General features: G+C 37.9%; 1 protein-coding gene across 1 annotated transcript in view; it reads right to left on the minus strand.

The window, feature by feature from the left end:
• NLK (nemo like kinase) overlaps nt 1-20,652 on the minus strand; it is a 146,872-nt gene that overhangs the window by 4,630 nt on the left and 121,590 nt on the right. Inside the window, exons 4-9 of the mRNA XM_032617040.1 lie at nt 20,521-20,627; nt 18,951-19,036; nt 14,417-14,626; nt 11,185-11,286; nt 5,594-5,680; nt 264-462 (exon numbers count right to left, since the gene is read on the minus strand). Of these exons, the coding sequence (XP_032472931.1) occupies nt 264-462; nt 5,594-5,680; nt 11,185-11,286; nt 14,417-14,626; nt 18,951-19,036; nt 20,521-20,627 (791 nt within the window). The remainder of the gene's footprint in view (nt 1-263; nt 463-5,593; nt 5,681-11,184; nt 11,287-14,416; nt 14,627-18,950; nt 19,037-20,520; nt 20,628-20,652) is intronic.

Genomic DNA, 20,652 nt, shown 5'->3' on the forward strand with positions numbered 1-20,652 from the left:
ACGAAGTAAGTCAGTCAGCTTTGAAAACAAGAACAAAATGTTCATTCCTCTGCCGGGCCTTCCCCTGGATATAAAATCAGTGTTTTTATAACACACACAGCTTTCTTGGCATATGTGCTCCGGACAAACAGCTGTATGCAAGTTTGTAAAACAAACATATAAAGGAGCTTTGATCTCCATCCAGAGCTCAGCTTTCCACAGCCACATAACAGAAAATGTTACCAGTCACCCCACCTGGCGGAGGGCCAAAAAAGCAAACTCACCTTTAACCTGTCGGACAGAACTGAGGTTCTTCTCAAAAGTGTCATCAAACTTGGGATTAGTGATGGGCTCAAAGTCACTGGTATAAACTCTTCCAGTAGAGGTGGAAAAGCAACATTTACACATACACGTGTGATATCGTAGTCGCCCTTCATCTAGGTAGGGGTGGGCTAAGGCATCCTTAGCGGATATTCTTTTGGACTGAAATCAAATTCAGAGACCAGCACATCAACACTGCAGATAAACATGACTGTCCACACAGGATCTTTCACGAGTCACAGTGACTGCTTTACACGGCTTATACTTAACTTATGGAACATGCTGTGTAAAGGGATAATTGCGGACGGTGAGGGTAAGACAGTAATTGAATTTGGAGGTGGGTAACTTAGCAGTAGAGGGAGTATATGATGTAAGACAACAAACTACTGTGATAAACCACCATACGCCACCAGAAAGCACTTAGAAATGACCCTGCTAAGATCCTGAAAGTTCTTACCTTGAAATAGATATATGCAGGGTCAAAAATGACAAATATCATGACATTCAAATATGTAATGCTTTGGAAGGGATATATTTACATTTAAAATAACAGTTATATTTTCTAAATATGTCTCAGCATTTAGAAGAGATGTGATCATGGCCACTTTTACAAAGCTCCTTGAAACTTTTATCCTCTTGGATACCAAATCAACTTGGGCAAAAGCTTCTCTGAAAGCTGCTGGAGTAGGCATCAGCTCATGAATGGCCTGTATGCCATGTTCTGATATCCAGCCCAGGGTGAGGATCAGCAGCCTGGGGTTTTCTGGCTCTTCAGATCAGAACACTTAATATACTAGTTTCAGGTTACATAAACCATAAACTTTTAAACTCATTTCTCCATGAAAAAAAGAAAAAAGCTGTCCCTCCTTTTAGCTCAGTGGGTATGTAAGTACTACTGAGGGAAGGTGGATTTTGATTTAAGGATGACTCAACAGTAGAGAGTAGAACACAAACTGACACTTTGCCCTGCTTATGATAGGATCCAGCACTTCACATAACACAACTAGAAAAAAGAAAACCATCTGCACTCAAACCAAAAATAACTGGATCACCGCAACTGGTTCTGGTCCCCCAAATAATAAAATGTTAAATATTTCCCATAAACCTGGATTCCCTAAAAACACTTTATCTCTGAATTTTTGCTATGCTAATGTTAAAAGGCATGTCATGACCTTTTGGGATATGATAATAACAAGAGAAAGCTGCTGTTTATCCACCATGAAGAGATGAACGTAAGCTTCACAATCCTGGTTTTGTTCCTTCTGCTACTTGTCATGTTTTGTATTTGGTGATGCAGCCCTTCTGAAGTCTGACTCACTAGCACACTTAGCAACTAAACTTTTCCTTTTCTTCCTAAATGAGTCCAACTATTCCCAGAGGTTCCACTGGGATCAAGGTCTAACACCCTGCCTGGGTCTGGGCCCCTCTCAGTCCTCAGCATCTCTGGCCAGTCTCACGTGTGGGACTGAGCTCTTTGGCTTTTGCCCACTAACTCTGGTTATTGGCCAAGTCTATTCTGTTTCTGACTGAGCATGGCTGGTCGTGTCCAAACTGGTGGCAGCAGTGATTGAATCTGGGGTTTAATTTTATCATATGACCATTAAGTCACTTCTGTCAGGTGGCAGATGTCAGAAATTGGGCCCCTGTCAGCTGCCACCAGCAGATGGAATCTGGCTTCACTGTTGGTCTTTTTTGTTCGTCTGGGAACTCTGATATTTCCTGAAATTTCAGATGCAAAGCTGAAGAGATTTTGGTGTTTTCCTAACTATGATGGCACGCTCTGTGTTTGTATGTTCCTGGTGCACCAATATGGGGTCCTCTAAAGTGTCTTACCTAAGAGAAGCCTTTGAACAAAAAGTAAATCAAATCCCTAGCATGCAATGATCAACTTTCATTTCTCTAAACAAATTAAGGTCTCTTTGGCACTTCTGAAACAAGGCTAAAGAAAGGAGACTCGTTTTTTAAGGGGTATGAACACTGAAAAGAAAAACTGTCCTGTTAAATTGAGGGAAAAAAAAAAAAATCACAAAATTTCTCAGATTTAATAGTGATGTTCTTTTGAAGGAATTGATGGTGCATAATTATGTCCTCTATGTCTTAATTACATCTTGTTTAAGTAATCAACATTTGTAATAGATATGGACGCTTCACTTGTTTATAACCTAGATTTTGTTACTTTATCAAAATTGGCTCTTCTAGTTCTGAATAAGTGATAAAATTTTCCATTTTACAAATATAAATGGATGTACTTCGTATACTTCTGAGGGGAGTTAATACATCATATTATGAGATCTCTTAAAATCAAATGGAGCAAACTCCTATTGCAACTGGCTTTTAGAAACAGTATCAACACATTAAAGACATAAAAAGCAATGGAAAGATGTAAAAACATTCTTCTTCCTTATGAATAAAATATTTTGGCTCTTTAGAAATTTTTGCTTGCTCAAGTTATAACTCAAAGATTAAAAAAAGCTTTAATTGGGAGTTAAAATAATACTATTACTTGATTACTAGATTACAAAGTAGGCAAAATATTTCTCTTAAACAACTTAGAAGTTTTAATATCCGGTATATAATTGTATAAGATAATTGTATACAAGATGACTCTTTGGACAAATCAGTCTTGAGTTCACAGTTATAAAAATTTAAAAACACCTGTACAAATAATGCTAATACAATATTCTCATTTATATAAGTTTTAGGTTTGTTTTCTCATAAAAAGCCTAATCATTTTGAATTTGACTTTTTTTCCTACTGGTTTTGCTGGTCAGATAAACTAATATTACTCTGTCTAAGATTATGGAATTACAAATTATGTGTTAAACTAAATGAGATGAATCATAATAGGTAATGTGTTTCTAAAAAGAAATTAGTTTTTTGTATACTACGAATCATAAAGACTTAATGAGTCAACTAAAATTTCAATCTCCTAATTCTTAATTAACATTAAGACCTTACTAACATTAATTTGAGTTAATAAATGGTCTTTGGATATATGGACAACATAATTTTAATATACCTAGGCTCTTCATTAATACAGTATTGAGTAGCCATCAATAAACAGTTAAAAAAGATGTGCAAATACCTTTGGGTTAAAGTACATATGTATTGTTTTAAAGAACGTAAAAGAATGGGTGATGATAGAAGACGTGTATGCAAGGTAACAGTGTTTTTTTGTTTGTCGAGAAAAAAGTAAATAATTGTCTAAATTCCTAATAATTATTGTTGTGCTTTAGAAATATTGCTTGTAACTGTTTACTGCCTTTACATAAATTACGGTCTCTGGAGATTTGTTTAATGTCATCACTATTTTGAGGTAATAAAACCCTCATTTCTTTCTTCTTAATGTATCACTAACCCTCAAATTTAACAGGTTAAAACCAGAATGAAACATTCTTTAAAAATGGTATCTAGGGCTTCCCTGGTGGCGCAGTGGTTGAGAGTCCGCCTGCCGATGCAGGGGACACGGGTTCGTGCCCCGGTCCGGGGAGATCCCACATGCCGCGGAGCGGCTGGGCCCGTGAGCCATGGCCGCTGAGCCTGCGCGTCCGGAGCCTGTGCTCCGCAACGGGAGAGGCCACAACAGTGAGAGGCCCGCGTACCACAAAAAAAAAAAAGGTATCTATTTCTAAATGAACCCTCAGAACTAGAAAAAGAATCCTTAATATAAATCATAAACTAAATTCAGTAAGCATATGTCAGAAAAAAATTCCAGATAAATCATATCTCCTTCTTATAAATCTAATTTGTAACTATGACCACACCAAAGGTTTCATTTAATTAGGTGTGACAATCCCACTGTTAAGGAATAAGGACTACATTTCACATGTAGAACTGATGTCTAAAAGGCCTCCCAGGAAATATGCGTGGTATCCGCTGTACAGTTCAGGAAATTCCAGCCTTAAGAGTTCCAGCCATGAGCTCCTGGCAGGTCAGGATCATAAATAAACATGGGATCTCAGAGAAAGAGGATACCCAACAGCTGTAAGTACTGCGGGAAAAACCTGGTACAGGTGAATTACACAGTTCCTCGTTTTTAATCTAAGGGGAACTAATAAAGAAAATAACATATTTCTGACACAGAAAAGTAACTTTAACCTCAGGGACTTTAGAAAATCCTCAATGGGCAGACAGAAATTACCTCTGAAACCTGAAGTTCACGTGCCTCTAGTTTTGTTAACCATACAAAAGGTCTCTATGTATTAATCAACATCTCCTGTTAGCTACGCAGATAAACTTGTGAAATAAAATATCAAACTAATGACACTAAACCACTAGCTCATTCAGCAAATTATGTGGCTGAAACTGTCTTTAATGGCAGGAACTTGACCACAAGGAGAGACTGTGGGAACAAGAACTGCCACTTTGTCTTGCTTCCCGTATCACTAAGTACCTCACATGCCAAAGTAAACAAACAAAAGGAAAACAAAAACACCAACCAAACAAAAAATCCACTTTGCACCCTGAGATGTAATAAAAATAACTTGATCACTCTGATTGGTTCTGGTCCCCCAAATAACAGAACCCTGTTTCCCACAAACTTGGACTTCCTAACAAAACATTTTTATCCCTAATCTTTGTTATGCTGACATCTGAAGATAGTTCTGACTTCTGTGGATTTAATAATCATGTGAGAAAGTTGCTGTTTTCTCATCATGAACAAACCAATGTAAACTTAACTGGTAATTTTGTGGGTATTTTTCTCCTTTAAATACCTGTTGTATTTTGTATTTGGTGACTTCCATGTACTCTCGGCAAGTAAAATTTTCTTTCCTAAATGCTTCCGTTTTTTAGTCTTCTTTGACAACAGTTATTGGCACAGATGCAAATAATGAATATTCTTTGGACAAATGAATAAACGAAGAGCTGAACTTTGCCCCAGAAGAGTCAAGTCTAGAAATGGCATTTGGAAAAGCCACCATTTCAACAACCCAGAGTAATATTTCCTTACGCAATACAATGGGCAGATTTTTTTCAAATAATGTTAAAAAAATTTTTTTTCCTAATTCAAATTGGTGTCAAACTCCTTTTACAAATATTGAGATAAATAAGGATGGTACCGTTCCTTATCTCTCTTCACCTAGACTCTTATGTGTTAATACTCAAACCTCTGTGTGATGGGTGAGCATGATACACATGGAACTGGGGGCTGAAGTCTATCTTTTAAAAAGTCATTATTCATTAAAAAAAAAAGGTAATTATTTACATTGCCCATCTATTCAAAGCCAGGACGTTTTTCTTAGAACACATATTTTTAATTCATTAAAAAAATATAAAAACAAACACTACTTACTGGATCAAAGACCAACATCCTGCAAAGGAGATGAACAGCTTCATGTGTAGCCTGGCTAGACAGGGTATAAAGTACAGGAAGAGATGGCTGTGAAAAAATAAAGAATTCAAATATGCAAGTGAGTGTTTGTGTAAGCAGATATGGAATACAGCCAATTTATGACAAGGTAAGTACCCAGCTCAAAAGGTGTGTGCACATGAGTCTCAACTCAAAGGAAATGAGTATTCCCCTCATTAAGCAGTCTTCAAAAGCAACAACTGTCACTGACTTTCAGTGGCATATTTTATATTGCATGATTACCCATTGTAGGTCAGAGCACAGAAGAGCCCATGAAAAATGAAAGCTAATCCTGAAAATACGGAGCTCCTGTTAGCCTGATATCATACACGCTTTGGCAGGAAGGGAAGACCAAACACGCCCAAGGATGGGAGAAAAGAAGATTTAAAACCTTAGCTACATGCAAGTAAACTGCGCAAAGTAGGCACGTGAACTATGTCTTACGGCAACATTACCTTGCTAAAACACTAAAGGAGCCTTAGGACACTCGGGAATTTACAGAATCTTCTAAGAAAGGATGACACCACTTTAGCACTGATTACTCACTCAATAACTGTCTTTTTAAAGTGGCAGGTATATCCGCATGCCTATATCTAACCCTCTTGCACTGAGGCAGGGAGATGACTCTAATGACCTGAGAAGCCACAGAGCTCATAAGGCTTTTATTTCGCTGCTTGGAGGGTCAGGGGATGGAGCAGGTGAATGGCATCACTGCACTGTCTCTCACGCAAGTAACACCAAAAGGTCTCCTTATATCTCAATCACGGGCCTAGAATCCTACTATGATAACCACTAACATCAAGTATTTTACATATCTGCCGCCTTCCCTCAGTTAAGCCGTAGAGGAAAATTCTACAAGAACAACAAGACACCTCAGAATCATCAGGAGGTAATTATTCACCATACAGATGTTTTCTTCAGGATCAAGAGTAACAGGAGATGAGATGGGGGTTCTAGTTTACTAACTAATTAGATAAATCAACATCCTGAATCTCAGTATCCTTAAGTATAAAATGAGGAGGTTGGACTAAATGATCACTGAAGTTTACTTTAGTTCTAAAATTGCATGACACTTGATAGGATTACTATAGGTAAAAAGCATTATGTGCACAGAACCCATATATAGTTGGCATTTAAATATTTGTAGATGGGAATTTCCTGGCAGTCCAGTGGTTAGGATTCCGCACTTCCACTACAGGGGGCACAGGTTCGATCCCTGGTTGGGGAATTAAGATCTCGCGTGCTGTGGGGTGCGACCAAAAAAAATCCCCTAAAACCCATATATATATATTTGTAGACCAATTTACTACTCCTTGATGCATTTACATGTTTTCCTGCTAAAAATATGTAAATCTATGACAGCTCTGAAATTATTTGTATTAGTCAAGATAAAGGAGGGGGGGATTGTGGAGAGCGTGGGGAGAGGTTTTAACTTACAATTTACATATATTTTCCATAAGAACTTTTTTATTGTGTAAAATGAAGTAATTTGATATTCTTAAAAGATTCCGATTCTTGGTTTGACTGTGAATAGCTGTGCTTTTTTTCACTGGCTTGTGCAGGATGGCAGCCAAATTCCAGTCAGTTTTTACTGACCAAAATGTCTCTCCATAAGCAATTCTTTTCTTTCCACTCTCAAAGTGAATCTACCCCTCATCCCATTTTTGTGGTGCAGGCAGGTTATAGGGAAGGGAACACTGGAATGAGTACTAGAAGACGCGGCTTCAAATTCTAACTCTGCCATCACTAGACTCAGATAAGTCCCTTGAACCTTGGCTTTCTCATCCATTAGACTACACAAGTACAGACCTGCTTACCTACCACCACCACTGCTGATCATCTAACATCCACCAAGTGCCAGACCCTGAGCTAGGTGCTGGACAACAAAGATGAATAACACCTCTCTGTGGGCAAGGAAAACACATAAACAGTTCCAGAGGCCACTGAATAGAGGATATAAGACAAATTAGAAGGCAAAATTTACGACTCAAGGACAATTGGGTATGGGGTGGGGAGCTTGTGAAAATCAAGAGTGGATGTTTAAGGCTACCTGAACTTTTAAAAATCCACCCCCCCAATATTATCTTTCTTTACAGAAGTATACCCCAACAAATACACTAAAAATAAGCCTAAGTTTCATTTCAGCCTAAACAGTCATCTGATATGCTTTCTCCTTTCCTGTGTTTATATTATATATGCAAGTTAAAAAGAGGGACAGAGAAAAAGAGTCAGTTCAGTCATGCCAGTACCTCTCTAGAATGACACCTGTTAATAATTTAGCATTGGCTCCACAGGAAAGATGCAATACTAGAAATGCTGCATTTCTAATTCCATTTTCTTCCCCTCTAATTTACCAGCCATTATGCCCGGGCAAGAGGCCCTAGATGGTATATGCCACAGTCATCGTGAGCTGACTGCAGGGTGTGGTCACCCCGGCAGCACCGGCCAGGCTGCACAGGGCCTGTTAGATATTTGCTGACAGTCTTCACCCGGCAGCAGAGAAGCTGAGCTCCTCAGTCAGCAGCGTTGAGTTGCACCATGCACGGTGCACTCTAGTAAGCATTCTTGGGATTATATAAAAGAAACCCCCAGTTGAAACATAAGAAGTTTGAATTGAATGAACTCTCTACCATACTCTGAGTCTCTTAACTGTAAGATAAGGTCCCTGTCAGGGGACAGGACCATTTCCACCTCAGTGAAAATATTTTACCTATTTCTGACACAATTAGCTGAGAACAATCTGAGGAATGATGAAGATCTAAACCTTATAAGAGATGAACAAAGGGACTAAGGGCTGATAAGAGACTTTTCAATCCTACCAAAAGGGCGGTGCCTCAACAAGTATCTGCCCTTAATAGATCCCTGGGCCATGGCAGCTAAGATTTTGAGTTGTGGAAAAGAGACAGTAAATTAAAAATGCCATATAGTGTTCTTGTCTGCCCCCCGTTCCCTGACTTTAAGGGAACCACTCCCTTTTTCACTCTCAAATCAAGTGGTTTGGCTGGGCTTGATTTCAATCTCTGAACTCCAAGGATGGGCACCTGACCCAGGCCTGGCCAATCATATGGTATATTCCCCTGAGCACCACGACTGGTTCCAGGATGGGCACACAGTTAATACAGGTCAGGAACATACAATGGAATGGGTAAGCTAACACACACCTCCAATCCTTTTCTCCCTATCTACCTTTATTAACTGGGATAGAAAAGACCCATTTTTTTTTTTAGCTTCTCTTGCCATCTCGGAGGCCACATATCACATAGTTCTGGACAATGACATATAAGCAAAGGTTTGCTAGGCAGGCTTCTGGGAAAACTTTTGCTTTCCTGATAAAAGGAACAGATAGTGCTAGTGCTCCCTTTTTCCTCCATTTTTTCCCTTTGAATATGGATGATTTCTGGACAAGCTACAGTCATTCTGTGACCATGAGGCAATAGGCAAGAGACTATGAAGTCAATATTCTAAAGATGGCAAAAGCAGAGACAAAGAAAAAAATTAAATCCTCTATGACATAATTGAGCTGCTATGCCATCACCAGACTGCCCACCTCTGGGACTTCATGATATGAGGAAAAAAACTTCTATTTCTTTAAACCACTGTAAGCAAGGTTTTCTATTACTCATAACCAAATACATTCCTAATGGAATCAGAGACCTTCCAAATATTTTTATGGATCTATTTGGGAAAGCTCTTTCCTGAGGATTGATATGCTAATAGAATGCAGGGCTAGACTACTGGTTCCATTTTTGCAAACACATGGGGAAAGCCTGTCTGAAAATGAAGCCACCACACAGGAAAACAGAACAGAAGAGTCAGATTCCTGGCATGAAATATCACTTGACTACCTGAATCCAGCAGAGCCTGAAGTCAGTGGTAGCTCAAGACTTTTCAGTTATATGAGCCAGTAAGTTCCCTTTTTTGCTTAAGTTAGTTTTAACTGTCACAGTGGAAAGAGTCCTGACTGATGCCACGTGCAAGTATGTATATTAATAAACCAACACAAGTATATTAATTTGAGGCAGTAATCTGTGACTTTAAGAAGATAGCCAATAAGGTTCTCCTGTATATGTATATTTTTAAAAAAGTCCCAACAAATAATAGCACATATTTCTGTTTGTACAAATTATGTAAATAAATGCATAGAAAAATATGTCTGGAAAGATACTCTAAAATTAATCCAGAAGAGACTAGGATGGCGTGGGGGTAGCTCTGGATGGCTAACTGTCTGTAAAATTTTGATTTTACATGCACTCACATATTACTTGCATATATACAACAACATTTAAAAAAATTGCTTTGAAGGTATATGCGCCAGGTATTGATAAATTAGTTTAATATTCCTGATACTGGCCAGTAAACTGAACATAACAGACCTTGTTAGTTCTTTCTATTTATATAGCACCTTCCTCTAGGTTAAGACTTACTGTGCTCTTCTAAGGGAGTTAGGGCCCAAATGATTCTATACTTCTAAACTAAATGCAATAGAAGGATGTAACCAGCAGGGGGCTATTTAAAATACCAGCACCTACGTCTCTAGTAGTAAATCTACATTTACTAGTTCAGGCTGGTTTTAGAAGATAACACACTTTACCCATTGCCCTTTTTGCCTGTCAAAATGGAAGCTCTGGAGTCACTAGAATCACAGAGAGGGAACCACAGGGAAAGGTAAGGCCTTGACCAAATGTCTGGCAGGTAACTGAGAGGACTGTCAAACTCAGTCTGTCATTTGGTCTATCAATTAGATCAACCAGATCTTCTAATGATCAATCAGATCATCTAAATGCCCAGTTTAAAAGAAAGCAAGGCAAAGCCCAGGAAAATTAGTTGCCGAGTCTTCCTGTTCAAGCCTTCTCTCTTCTGTTTCGGTTTGTTGTTCCTAGGAAAAGTATTCCCCTTACTCACTCTTCACATCATTAAGCTGTTTTGTCCAAAGGAGATTAGGAAAGTGCTTCTAAAAAATGCTGCTAAATCGACAGGGTGGAGATAATAACCATCTTGTCTTTCTCAGCAGTGACTTGGCTGGTTGCAAGTAATATTGATCAGTGCAAATCTGGCAATCTCTCTTCATACTTCTTTTCTAACAACATTCACATCTGATTCTGTGTTAGTGGCAAGAGTGCAATAGAAACAGCTTCACATTCCTGGCTGGAATAAGAGATACCAGGTATTTTGGCTCAGTATGTGGAAAGTATATCTTGAGTATACATGCACTAGGTTATGGTACTGAGGTCAAAGCTCCACCCCCAGTAACTTTTCCCGGGCACATCAAAAACCAGGAGACAAAAGCCAGGGGTCATTTATTAGCAAAGGTGCTACAAAAATATTTACTTTTTCCTATAGCATTGGAAATTACTATATTCTATTGGGTTTGACAAATATTTCAACATTTTCTTACTTATGGCCATGACATAAAAAAACTAATAAAACCTACAAGTAATGCTTTTGTTTAAAAATCCTCATTTCATTATTCTGTTGGAAGAAAACTCTGCCCAAACAGATGGTTACCAAATACAGAGCCCTTCTTCTCCTCTTACCTGTTTATGAGGACCCCTGAGTATGTGTGCCTTAGCACCTTCACAAGCTGTCCTCATTGCTTCCAGTGATGGTGTGCCCAAGAGATCTGTGATCAAATCCAACTATGAGGAAACATGAAGTACAGATGGACAGTAAGCTCACGGAAACAACATTTCATTACTCTTAAATCACAGCGTTAGAGATGAGGACCAAATTTGGGGGAAAAAAATATTAAGGCAACTTCCAGATTAACTGGTAGGAGCCTCTACTTTCACTTTCTGGCCTTTTTAAAAACAAACAAACAGATAAATGTTTATTAGGAATCTGTAAGATACAAATAGAGAAAATAGTTTTGGCAAGCATGGCATTCTAAGGCTATAGTAATTTAGGGTCTGCATCTGCCTGCCCCATGTCTTGATACTGCAGCCTCTATGATCCTTGTAGAAACAAACTGCACTCTCAGGGACGGCTAATGACTATTGTGTTCAAACATTTAATCAATGGATTCTGATGCTTCAAACGGATTCAGGCTCATCGAGGAGCTAATCCAAACCAGGCAGCTGTGATTTAGTAAATACTCAGAACATTCACACCTGAAATAAAAGCTAAGTTTGGGCCAGTGCAGACCCTTTACATTCTGGTTATGCTAGAAATCTCTTATACTGGCGAAAAACCGTGTGATTTAGAAAACTATGACACCGCATTAAGGCCACACCTAATTAGCTGTGCACAATAAAGGAGAGCAATAAAAATGGTCTTCTCACAACCAAGTCTTTGTAGGTAGCAAACTACCTTAACAATTTTCTTTAGTGCTATGATTGTTCTAATTTCATAACCCAATTAGCAATAACATTTCATTCTAATTTCTCCAGGATGGAAAATTCTTATCCAGTGAATACTTATTTTCCTGGTTCTGGGGTTGCCAAATACAAAGCACTATTTTCTGCACTTAACTAAGCTATGGGTAGCCATCAGTATCACTGCCCTCCAGGATAATAGAGATTCTCAAGTAGCTTGTTTTGCACAGAATAAAAGATCTCTATATAAAAGCTTTTTGGGAAAAGTGTGTTGGCGATACTTTTGGACCTCTAAAAACTACACTAAAGGCCGAAGGAAATGACTGGCTCATGAAAACAAATGGAAATATTGAGAAAGTTGTCTAAAATGTGTCAGACCTATGGATGAGAAACATTTTTATGAAGTCTGCTGGTACTACAGTACATAGGGTATTTATTTCTCAAAGATAAAGAAGAAAATGCTACAGAAAGTATCTACTTCCATTTAGAAGTTAGACTCTTTTTTCATTTTAGATCTTGATTTCTCACTCCAAAATACACTGATCACTGACAGATGTGAAGGAGACTTCAGTGGCTACATGAAACTGGCAAACTCAAGACCTATGTTATCTCTCTAGAAAATGAGATATTTGAATCCCGTTCCAGTTGCTTCACACTTTCCTTTGTACATTCTTTTCAGCAGCAACCCAAGATCCTTGTTCAATATATAGTATTTGAACATCTTAATTTTTACTTAAGCTTTTCTGTATGGCAGCTTATGTCCAGATATGACATATCATCTTACAGGTAAGTCTGTTGAACTCTACTTTCTAAAGAAATTGAATAGTAAAATGAATATTATCAATAGTATCCAACATTAGATTATATATGATAATTTTTTATCACCAGGATCAATTTTAAAAGATGTAAACTTAAACAAAAAGACTGAATGTGTAGCAGAGAAATAGATTTAAATGTTGATCAGAGCATATATAGTTTCTAATGTATCAGTTAACAATTCTTGGTAGATAGAGCATAAAGGAAATGATTTCATTTTTGGTCAGGTGCATGAATTATTTACAAAGATACACAATAGTTAGGGTGATCTTTTAAAATGTGATCAATCAAAATCTTAACACTCCCTTGCTCAAAACCCTTGCTCAAAAACAGAGAGCTTTCCATCACACTTTGGATAGAATAAAATCCAAAGTCCTTATCAGGTCTCCATGGTCAGGCTCTTTCTCTCTGACCTCATCTCTTACATACTCTTCCTTAATCAAGCCATGCCTCCAACACGCCACACTTGTTCCTGCCTCAAAGGGCTTTGTTATGCTGGTTGTCCCTTTTGTCCCAGGTATGCCTCACCTCCGTCCAGGCACCTTCTGGTTGTCCCTTTTCCTGGTATCTTCCCGGTATCTTGCTCCCTCATTTCACTTGGGTCACTCCTCAAATGTTATCCCTTTAAAGAGTCCTTTAGCACTGCTCTGCTCCATCATCATTCTCTATCCCTAACCTGGTTTAATTTTTTTCTTCATAGAATTTATCATTACTTGGGATTATATTTATTAGTATACTTATTTTCTATCTCATGTGAAAGTTTCACAAAGCTTTGTCTTATTTATGGCTGTATCCCTCACACCCTGGCACACCACCACCACAACCATCATAACTGCTAACGTTTACTAAGTGCTTACTAGACCCCAGGCCTTACTTTCAGCTTTACTACTTCATTTAATCTGCACAACTGTCCTCAGGAACAGTTTAACTTGCCCAAGATTTGACAGATAGCAAATGGCAGAGCTAGGATTTGAACCCACCAATTTGATTCTACGGCCTGACTCATCATTGTTACGTTATTCTCACGCAAACAATATTGTTAAAATTTATGAATAAAAAATACTTAGGAATTACCCCAAAGAAAATATGGGTAGTAATGAATTAGCTATAAAGACGGACAGTTAAAGTATAATATCAGGAACGGTTTCCTGAAGCTACAGTTTAATCAGCTCCTGATGTTCTCTGCCACATTTAAATATTTTAGCTCAATAAAGGTTAGAAAGGGTTTCTAAATGTTCATATTTAAAGAAGTCAACACTTAAAATTTATATTCTAAGCACAAGGTGTAAGTACATTAAGTCACCCAATACATTTTCATGCCAGATCCATTCAGTTAGAAAGAACAGAGGCCCTCTAACCACTGGAGATTACACCTGTGCAAACTGTCACATCTGAGTCTGCTGCCATGCATCAGTGCGTGTAATAAAGTCAACATTCCCTCTAATAGGCTCGTAAGTTGCAAAATCAATATCTCTGTAATCTTCAACTTCATAACTTTCTGAATTTTAAGTGAACTTGAATTTGCTGAAAGCAATTTAGACAGTACAATGAATAAGCCCAAGACATGTGTGCAAGATGGTTTTTCCTTTAAATCTGTAACAGAATTGAAAAGCTCCTAAAGCCTAAAGTGAAATCATACCTGCTGAATGGGACTCTGTGCCTGAAACAGTATTCTTCGTCCTAGTAGTTCTGCAAAGATACATCCGACAGACCAGATGTCAATAGCATTGCTGTAATGACGGCTGCCCATCAGGATTTCCGGAGCCCGATAATACTGAGTAACAACTTCCTGAGTCATGTGACGGGATTCATCTAATTCTTCCACTCTGGCCAATCCAAAATCACAAATCTAAATAGAAAAGATTATCAAAATATTGTCAAACAAATATATTTACAAGTTTAAAAGTAAAACAAAATAACAAAAAACTAAAATCTTGATAGACCTCTGAACTTTGAAAAGTTTTCAATGATATAGGCAGAGTATATTTGTGTCAACATAATTTGATCTTATTTGGATGAAAGGGAAGAAAAGTCTCAAACTTCCATATTTCTATAGAAAATGATGTATTATAAAGATATGCTTTTCATTTTTCATGTTTTCAACTGTAACTAACTGAACAAACAAAAAGCAGCTGAATGCATACTTCTAGGTTTAATGAACAAATCAAGCTAATTTATTTTCAAGGCTGGCTTATGGAGGAAGATATTACAAGGAAAATCTTGAAGACCTCCTAAGCTAACTATGTTCACTATCTTTTGTTTGTTTGTTTTTGGCCGCACCACATGGCTTGCAGGATCTTGGCTCCCCCGAGCAGAGATGGAACCTGGGGCCCCGGCAGTGAAAGCGCCAAGTCCTAACCACTAGACTGGAGGAAATTCCCATATGTTCACTATCTCAATGGAATATATATAGTAAAATTTCTTTAAAGCTATGGGTTTCAAACGGGGTCCTGCTGAATCCAGTTCTGAGGAGGTATTTCAGGAATTCCGTAAACATTTTACCTAAACTTCACATGTATCTATTTAAAATATACACTCAAATGTGTGAATATGTCAAAATGTAGCACACTGTAGAATAACAATGCTAACAGGTTCCTTCATTTCTTCACACCATTAACATTTAATTAATTGAGTGCCTGTTATATTTTAGACATCTATATATGCTAGAACTTGGAGACAAAATGGTAAATGAGAAAGACTGATTAATTTACATGTGGACCTAGGAATAAATCTTTTCTTGCTCTTTCTGTTTAAGTGAAAAGTATTTGGAGGTTGCAAGGTGAGCTGTTAGTAAATAGCAGCAGTGCCACCACCAGCAACTTCTGCTTATTTTCAGGAATTAAGATTTTCTTGACACTGGGCAACCAAAACAAAAACTGGGAGCACTAAGGATGAGATAAAAGAGGAATGACCATCTAAGCTCCAGTGTTCTCACTGATTAACTCTGAGTCAATATTATAAGGGACAAAAAGAACACTTTTTATCTGTCTTCTAAGTTGAGGTCCCAGCATAATATTTCATTTGAAAAAAGGGTCTGGAAGCTTAAAAAAACTTGAAAACCTCGGCTTTAAAGAAAACAAATTTTACCCCTAATTTTTGGCAATCCTCTCTTTTTATCTTGAATGTACTATGCCTGGTCACATCAAATGAATTCATGTTTGTATGTGGGGATGAAGAAGTATAACATCTTTAAAACTTAAAAATGAAAGTACATTTCCAGATCACACAGGAAAAACTACACCAAAAAGGAAGAAAGGCATATGTTGTTTTTCAAATCCTCCCAAAGGCCAGTGTTCAAATAACACATAATGTTTAAACGCTCTATTACTTGGCCAAAAAATTTTAGGATATCTTTTAAAACAAAATAAAACTAACGGAAAGGACTTAAATCCACTTTAATTTTCTTGTATTTATACTAAAAAGAAAAAAAAAAACAACCAACCACCTACCCAGCAGAAAATGTTTTCTCTTATAAAACAGATACGGAATCATTTTTGGCAATTTATCTGGAAGACAGGCTAAATTCAAAGTAAGACACTTATATGGTCAGATAACCAAAAAGATATTCGATTTCCAGCAAAATTATCTGTTTTGTGCCTAATAGTAAACAAAATATATTCACAATCTGAAAGGGCGTTAATTTTTAAAAAATGTTTTATCATAATTATTTTCTATGCATTTTTACGTTTGAGAAGAGAGAATTGGCATCAGTAGACTGGCACTCTACTCTGGCTTTTAAAAGTAGGCTGCTAAGAAAAGTTAAAGGAACAGAGCAAAATTTCAATTTGTTCTCATCTGTATGTTGTTTATTCATAAATGACATTTTCTTTTTACTCATTCATGTAGCCAGAGGTTACAATACCATAACGATTTGGAAAACGGACTGCAAGCAGTTAATGGCGTCAAGCATGACAGATTCTACACAAATGCTTTGTGAAGTTCTCCAACCAGAAACTGAAATAAGAAGAAACTGGCTTAAATTGTCATAAAGTGATCTGGTATGAATAGGACAAAGAATTCCTGACTATAAGGTTTTTTTTTTAAAAACCAGGGTTTATTTATTTTTAAAATATTTATTTATTTATTTTTGGCTGTGTTGGGTCTTCATTGCTGTGCACGGGCTTTCTCTAGTTGCGGAGAGCGGGGGCTACTCTTCATTGCAGTGTGCAGGCTTCTCATTGCGGTGGCTTCTCTTGTTGTGGAGCACGGGCTCTAGGCGCACGGGCTTCAGCAGTTGTAGCACGCGGGCTCAGTAGTTGTGGCTAGTGGGCTCTAGAGCACAGGCTCAATAGTTGTGGTGCACGGGCTTAGTTGCTCCACGGCATGTGGGATCTTCCTGGACCAGGGCTTGAACCCCTGTCCCCTGCATTGGCAGGCGGATTCTTAACCACTGCGCCACCAGGGAAGTCCCTGAGTATAACGTTCTTAATTTTTTTTTTAAGAATAAAAATAGGTTATGGGGATAGGTTACAGCTCTTTTTATTTTTATTTAAAAATATTTATTTATTTGGCTGCGCCGGGTCTTAGTTGCCACATGTGGGATCTAGTTCCCTGACTAGGGATTGAACCCGGGCCCCTGAACTGGGGGCGTGGAGTCTTAACCACTGGACCACTAGGGAAGTCCCTACGGCTCTTTTTAAAAAGTGATGGTGGCAGAGGAATGAACTCAATGACCTATAGAAGGAATATTTACTTTAGTGGGTTTTGGGACAATTAATTTTCTGTGGAAACAAAAGAATGAACTACAATATTAGTTGTTTTCAGGGAAGATATGAAAAATAGGTTTTAAATCTTTCTAGAGTTAAAACAGGAACAGAGTTCAAGGATAAAGTGAAGGGAAATTTTTTATTCAAAAGCAGTATAACATCAGCTTTTGAAGAAAACTGGCCCACAGTTTAAAGAAAGCATTTAAGATAAAACTGAAATTTGGGCTTCCCTGGTGGCGCAGTGGTTGAGAGTCCGCCTGCCGATGCAGCGGACGCGGGTTCGTGCCCCAGTCCGGGAAGATCCCACATGCTGCGGAGTGGCTGGGCCTGTGAGCCATGGCCGCTAAGCCTGTGCATCCAGAGCCTTTGCTCCGCAACGGGAGAGGCCACAACAGTGAGAGGCCCGCGTACTGCAAAAAAAAAACAACAAAAAACCCCTGAAATTCATTTATATACTTGGTTTTAAGGTTTAGTTTAACTGCCAACAAGCTAAGTACTAATGACAGTCTTTAAAATGTTTAAAAAATGTTTAAAATAAGACAACATCTATAAACAGTTCTTTTCTTTTTCAAATATATCAGTTGAAATGTTAAGAATATTTACTGTAGACTGAAGCACCATATAATACTTTAGCCACTCATAAAATAAGAGGAGTTTTAATTTGCTTACACAGAGATGACTCAGCTCTAGGAAGGCCCTTATCTCTAATTTCTATAATAGGAAAAAATATGGTGGGCCCCTCACTAGGAGTTCTGCTAATACACATCTCTATTAGGGGTAGGGTATATGTACACATGTGGATTTTGCTATTTGTGAGCCACTCTAACAAAAGACAATGGGGTGGGGATGGTACTGGGGTAAGAATAAAAAACTGAAATTGACATCTTGAGATTTGCGGGCTGCTAACCATAATAAATCCTGTAATCAATACCCCTTCAGAGGGATAACTGAGAATTGGTTACTGTATACCGTGGAACTACATTTGACCCTTTCCTGGCTTAGTATTTTCACTTTAAGTGTTTCTATTTCCCTACTTTGCTGCCTCAGTCAAAAAGCATATACAAATGTTAGCTGTGCAAAAACATATAGACAGTCTTCTTAAAAGCCACACTTGATTCTTACGTAAGTAGCTTACTGGTCTTCCAATCTTTCTTCTGATATACACTTCCTTTATAATAGAACCATCTGAAAAGAAATCACCTTCTCTATTCTTATTTCTAGTCACACTGAAATTCCAATTCCAATGTTTCCAAAACATGTGCAAAATATCACCAAGAAACCATGAGCCAAGACTACAAATTAGTTACTATGTCCATGACTAGTGATATTGCTAGAGAACACTGGGTTCTTTAATTTTTGGTAAAGTGATGAAAATAAATTTAACCATTTCTTTCACAAAAACATGTTCTTAAACGTGCCTTGACGTTCCAATTTTTTCTTACATGTTTAAATAAACTGAAAAGCTACCTTTAGAACACAGTTGCTGTTCACAAGGAGATTCCCTGGCTTAATGTCTCGATGTAAAATGCCAGCTGAATGGAGATATTTCAAACCTGAAACAACAAACAGACTTAACTGCAGATACTTAATTCCTTTTACTCAACCAATGATTTGGGGAAAACCACAGAAACAAGAGTACAGGATTTTAAATTGTTCTCTAAATAACTGCATAATGAACATTATTAAAAGCTTGAGTTAGCCCTACCTCAAAAAACTATAATTTATAAAATGTCATCAAAGGTTTGCACAGTCTAGAGATAATGTCTATAATTCGAAAGATTATTGAGGTTTAAGTATATAGACAAGCGTTCCAAGCACTGGAGTTAAGGCTGACCAGACCAATAACCTTGAATTGTTCACAAGTGTGGCTACTGGAGCTCTCTGCTATTGATACTCTCAACCTGTGATTGTGAGCTGCTCCCACAAAATAGTTCCCATCAACCAGCAGGGAGCCTTTCCCAGGACAGATCTTCACTGATGAGACAAAATTCAGAAACTTGCCCAGGTTTGTTGGTAGTATTCTCCACTACTAAGAATCAAGAGGGTAATTAATTACTTTAAAAATATTTTTGACATCTTGAAAGACTGTGGGCTTTAGCACTGCTAAAGATCACAGCTTCAAGGCTGAGAGTCTTCTGAATATAGCAAATCCCTTTTTTTTACAAGTGTGAAAAAAAAGTCCAATAGCCAATATCTCCCCTCTACCCCCACCCCACCCCCATCCCCAAATATCAACAAATCTACAGAAGGTGAACTTTCTAGCTTTAACACTGTATGTGCTTTAATTCTTTTGGCAGATGCTTGTCAATTTTGATAAAGAATGTCTTAATTCTTTGAATCCCGTGGGAGAAAAAAAGTACTTTACTAGGTAAGAAAACTGTTTCAGCTTTAAACAACTCTCCATTTGTAATGGCAAAATTCTGAAGGACACACCTGATGGCCAGAGGAAGCTCCAACAATGTCAGCCCAAATCGCTTTTCTGTCAAGTCAGTGCTCTTTAATGAGCCAGCCTAGAGAATTAGTTAGCTGGCTGTTTCTATCAGTCTCCTCCATGCTTGCAGAGTCATTTTGCTTTTCTAGAGTTGAACTCAGGCATGCCTGCCAACGCTCAGGCCAGGCCCACCTACTGCTGGCTTGAAGAATGTATGTTATCCATAGGGAACACAGTTCCTTTTCAATTTAGTCATCTGATGCCAGCCACACACTCCTACTAAAGGCTGTTTAGTGGAAACTTTGTGACAAAGCATTCTTGTTTGACAAACCATCTTGCTTATTTACCTCCCTATATTAACCCCCTCGACTACCTAATGAATTAGATAGGCCCTTCTCTTCCATCACTGAAAATAAGAACCACTTGGCTACCCTTAAAAGCCTCTTATTTAACATCAAGTATAGAAATTATTAAATATACCTTGGTCAAAAGAAAGAAGTTGTTAGGGAAGAAGTAAGCCTTGGAAGGTCAGATTAGTTCAAATGCAAAGCAAAACATTTCATTTATACAGTGACACTACCTTTTTCTTCATAAAGAAAAACTTACCTCGCAAAATCTGATAAAGAAAAACTTTGACATGATCTGAGCTGAGTGGTTGAGGAGAGACGATAATTTTATGCAGGTCACTCTGCATCAATTCTGTGACAACATATCTTGAGGTTTCAAGTTAAGGAGAGT

Source organism: Phocoena sinus, chromosome 20 (assembly GCF_008692025.1).
Source record: "Phocoena sinus isolate mPhoSin1 chromosome 20, mPhoSin1.pri, whole genome shotgun sequence".
In the NCBI taxonomy this organism is placed as follows: domain Eukaryota; kingdom Metazoa; phylum Chordata; class Mammalia; order Artiodactyla; family Phocoenidae; genus Phocoena; species Phocoena sinus.